The sequence below is a fragment of the Mus musculus genome, chromosome 4 (genome assembly GCF_000001635.26).
Source record: "Mus musculus strain C57BL/6J chromosome 4, GRCm38.p6 C57BL/6J".
NCBI lineage: Eukaryota > Metazoa > Chordata > Mammalia > Rodentia > Muridae > Mus > Mus musculus.
Window position 1 is genome coordinate 88,845,892 of NC_000070.6, and position 5,107 is coordinate 88,850,998.

The 5,107-nt window shown below is 38.9% G+C and overlaps 1 protein-coding gene across 1 annotated transcript; it reads left to right on the top strand.

The window, feature by feature from the left end:
- The first annotated feature begins 4,195 nt into the window (after window positions 1-4,195).
- Ifna1 (interferon alpha 1) lies at window positions 4,196-4,765 on the top strand. Its single transcript, NM_010502.2, has one exon. It carries the CDS (start codon window positions 4,196-4,198, stop codon window positions 4,763-4,765), a length of 570 nt encoding a protein of 189 aa, NP_034632.2.
- The last annotated feature ends 342 nt before the right edge of the window (window positions 4,766-5,107 follow it).

Below are 5,107 nucleotides of genomic sequence, written 5' to 3' on the forward strand. Positions count from 1 at the left end.
GCATGTGAACCCATGGAGGCCAGCAACATTGAGTTCAGTCAATGCTGATTTATGACTGTCTTTGATCTGTGACCTCAGTAGTTCAGATAACCTACTCCACAATGGCACATGCACATGGTGCAATGTGAATCTGTGACCAGGCCATGGTCAGTCTAAATCGATGCAGATTAACTTAGTTCATATGTCTATTGGGGCAAGATCTGTAATTTACAAGGACATGGCTCACCATATCAGGGGCTCTTGACCCCTCAGCCTCTTTGAGTTTTGAAGGACATGTTAACAGAGGAATACAATGTGTATCTGTATGTAGAGCTGCCAAGAAAATGCTAGAACTTCTCTTCCTTTTCAATTTCAAAAACTTCCTCCTTGATGTTTTGTTCTGGCCCTTGACTCCATGGGCAGGAGAATGATGTCTCTGTTCTTTGGAAGGTGAAAATGCCCACATGAGTGTCTCCATGTCTGATTCCTCACAGAGAGCAGATGAATAAGTGATATATATCTATAGATATAGATATGGAAATACATTGGTGATTTGTGTATTTGCCGAAAATCAAGTGATTATCAAGGTGAGTTACAGTAGTACAGATCTTGTAATTGAAGTAGACTTTGTTGAGGATTTTAATTATTGGATAAATAGCTATTTGTGTGACTACTAAACATGTTTAAGATATGACTTCCTGTACTCTTTCTTTGGTGGTTATTTTTAATGTAACTTTCATGGTTAAATAATAAAAAAAATATGAAATAGCTCAAGATATCAACATGCTCAGCAAACATGAAGTGTTCCACACCTTTGATTCAATAACTTTTTCTTATTAACAAAATTTGGGAATCAAGAGAAGAAATGGAAGGACTGAGACAGGAGAATGCAGTAGGTGAGCTATCATTCCTACACTCATAAGCAACCTTGATTTAATGCACACCCAGGCCACGTAGAAAGGATATTAGAGTCAGGGAGCATCACACAGCTGTCCATGAAGACACATCTGTGTACAGTAACACCATGTAAGCTGGAGACTGCCAAGTTTGTCAAGCTTCAGGATTGAGAGTGTGAACATGGCCATATCCAGGTCTCTGTGTCTGCTATTGCTGAGCTGCAGTGACCAGTACCCACTGACATAGGGCAGAACACAGTAACATCTTAACTAAAGGAGGAAGTTCACCCCAATGATCTGGCCAACATCCTAGCTTAATCAGAAAGCTTCAAGGCCAGTGTGAGGCACTGTGGGGAAGGTATCCAGAAGAGAATGGTAGAGTGTACGTGACACCCATCTCTGTTTTCTACATGCGCAGTTCAGCACATCTATAGCCCTTTGCACTTGCCAATGAGTTGAAGCCTATTCACCACATTCTCCTTTATCAGATTTAGTGTATCAAGTCATATATCAAGGTTCTTGGTGCTAGGTATTTCAGTCTTTTTCATCCTGAAAATGACTATGGATCTATTTTCATTCTTGTAGAAGCAACCATCTAATTAGATGAGCACCATTCATTTGGTCTCTTATTTCCATTGTGTGCTTTTATATTCCTTCTTAAAAATAAGATTTCAGTAAGTGTAAGGAATTCTATATGGGTCTTCAATTCTATTCCATAGATCAACCATCTGTTCAGATACCAAACCTATGCTCTTTTTATCATTATAGGTCTGTAAAATATTGTGAGTTTTAGGCTGGTGTCACCTGTACCAGTTCTTTCATTTTTCAGTATTGCTGTAGACTTTGTACTCACTTTATGAATAATAAATAGTTAATTTTAATTAACTGCAACAAATGGTTGTTACATGTTTTAGATTATAAAATCCCTATTGGACACATATGTTGTACAGTATTGCCAGATGTCAATCAATGTCAGGTTTTGACTTCATTTTCTGTGACTGGATATCTTACTTAATCAAGGGCTCACCATTGCTCTCATACTGATTGGCCTGTTATCTTTTGATGGCTGTTCTTGGATGTCAACTTGAATAAAATGAAATTAACTGACAACCCAAAGTTAGGAGCACACCTGTGATTAAATTTTGCTTAACTTGGAGTGGGAAAATCCACTCTAATCAGGATCTCTAAAATGGGAAGACACAGCTTTAATTGGGATCTTTGAGGTGTGAAGACTCACCTGTGCTATGAGCCAGGCCTTCTGCTGGAAGCCTGTGTAAGTCCATGAAGGAAAGATGCTTTTGCTGTTTGCCTGTGTGCTTTCCCCTTGCCAGCAATCCATTCCTTCACTGGCACTAGAGCCTAATGGTGTTGGAATCTGGCACATAGTGAATGCCAGCTAAGAAATCCACCCTAGTGAACAATTACTGGATTCTTTGAACTTATGCTCATAGGCAGACATTTTCTGAATTGGTTAGACCCTATCCTGTAAGTCATTATAATACCACACACACAATACGCACACACGTGCGTGTTTCATATATATACATATATATAGAGAGAGTAACAGATAGAAATTCTATAAATTCAAGTGCTCTGGAAAACACTGACTAGTACAGTATTCCAGGTACAGGTCTGTTCCTCTTCCACAGAGTCAGGGTTATAGGCATGTACTCCTCCTTCGGCCTTTACATGACTTCTCAGAAACCAATCAGCTATTTCTTCATTTACTGCAAGGGCTTTCCTGATTCAGCTATCTCCCCTACTGCCTATTTTAATTATTAAATAAGTCTCCAAAATTTACAATATTTGTGTCTGAAAAATTATGAACTACAGTGAGATTCACAAAAGATAGATGACAAATAATGACACTGATATTTAACTTGTAAAAAAAGGGAGATTTTGCTGTTTGCTTCAGGAAATGAAATAAGGCAGAGTTTCTGATTCTTCAGTTTATTGAGATGGGCACAAAACATTATGACCAGTTCTGCTGGATTTTCAATCCTGTGAAATGACACCAAGAGAAATGGAAAAAAAAAATGAGGATCTCCAAGCAGACACTGTGGAGCAAATACTGGTCTGTTAGGAGTATAAATCAACTGGGATTTCTTTTGTCAGGTGCTTTAGAACCAAGAATGTGCAAGATCCTGGTAGATTTCTGAGAGAAAGAGCAAAGTTTTGAATTGCTTGAAAAAGATTTGAAAGCGATAGTCAGAGACACAGGTAGCTAAAAGACTATGTATAAATATAACAAATAAAATCAGAACAACATTCCATGCAATGAAAGAGAAAAATCAGGGAAAAGGTGCTATAACCACAGAGAAGAAATCTTAAACTGAAAGAATTCAGTGTGTCAAAGAAGAATGCAGGTAGAGGGTAACAACCCACATGAGGTGCCTTTGTCACAAATGAGTGTTTGTGTGAATGTGTAATTCTGTGTGATTGTATGTGTGTGTGAATGAGAGAGAGAGAGAAAGAGAGGGGGAAGAGAGAAAGAGTGAGAAAGGGAGAGAGAGAGAGAGAGAGAGAGAGAGAGAGAGAGAGAGAGAGAGAATGCACAAACCTGTAATGTTGTGAATGTTGTGATCACGGCTCTTGTACATGCACTGGTTCTCTAATGCAACTGTGGGTTCACACTCAGCTCATTGAGTTTAATAGCAAGCTTTGTGCACCCTGCATCCTCCTGATGGCACTAAAATTATCAGATAAATAACTAATGTACAGTGATTATTAAATCAAGCTTCATATAAATTTATGTTACTTTTAATGAAGGTAACTCAAAAAACCAATTTTAGGACTTTAAATATTGGGAACTTTTAAAGTATCCCTTTGCTTCAATGTATATTAATTGAGAGAAACATGCAACCATACCTTGTATTATGATTTAAATACTCTGTAAGCAATATAAATAAAATAATAATTAATTATAAAATCAATTTGGTTAATGTTTGTAGACTATTTTACAGAAAACTTTGATTTATACTAAATATGTAAATTTCAAGTAAGGACAGTTTATCAGTACTGTAACAGTTAATGAAAATTCAAATTAGGAAAAGAAATGTAAGAAAGCTTTTGATGAGGACCAGTGAAAGAGGAAGCAATAATGAAAACCACAATGGTTTAGAAAACACCCAGACGCAAGCAGAGAATGAGTTAAAGAAAGTGAAAAGACAAGTGGAAAGTGATGGAAGGGCATTCAGAAAGTAAAAACCAGTGTTTGCCCTATTTAAGACACATTCACCCAGGATGGTCTTCAGAGAACCTAGAGGGGAAGGATCAGGACCAAACAGTCCAGAAGACCAGAAGCTTTGGCAACACTCACCATGGCTAGGCTCTGTGCTTTCCTGATGGTCCTGGCGGTGCTGAGCTACTGGCCAACCTGCTCTCTAGGATGTGACCTTCCTCAGACTCATAACCTCAGGAACAAGAGAGCCTTGACACTCCTGGTACAAATGAGGAGACTCTCCCCTCTCTCCTGCCTGAAGGACAGGAAGGACTTTGGATTCCCGCAGGAGAAGGTGGATGCCCAGCAGATCAAGAAGGCTCAAGCCATCCCTGTCCTGAGTGAGCTGACCCAGCAGATCCTGAACATCTTCACATCAAAGGACTCATCTGCTGCATGGAATACAACCCTCCTAGACTCATTCTGCAATGACCTCCACCAGCAGCTCAATGACCTGCAAGGCTGTCTGATGCAGCAGGTGGGGGTGCAGGAATTTCCCCTGACCCAGGAAGATGCCCTGCTGGCTGTGAGGAAATACTTCCACAGGATCACTGTGTACCTGAGAGAGAAGAAACACAGCCCCTGTGCCTGGGAGGTGGTCAGAGCAGAAGTCTGGAGAGCCCTGTCTTCCTCTGCCAATGTGCTGGGAAGACTGAGAGAAGAGAAATGAGTCCTGAGCCAAAGTGTAGAGGACTCTTCCAGACTAGAACACTGTACCTCTCTGCTCATATCTCTGTCATCTCAAAACTGTCATTCATTTTGGCAGGAATTCAAACAATTTGCCTAAATATTTCTGTAAAGGCACTTGTTCTCTTTCAATTCAGTTCTATGTATACATGTATGTATGCATGTATGTATGTATGCTTGTATGTATTTATTTATTTATTTATTTGTGTTTATTTATTCACTTATTTAACTATCTGTGTGATGTAACATATATTGCAGCATAATTTGGTAAAGTTATGTTTTTTATAAATTATTACTAAATGTAACTTGTTTTATTTGTTCATTC

Coding starts and splice junctions, on each gene's coding strand:
- Ifna1 (NM_010502.2), top strand. CDS start 4,196: ATGGCTAGGCTCTGTGCTTTCCTGATGGTCCTGGCGGTGCTGAGCTAC.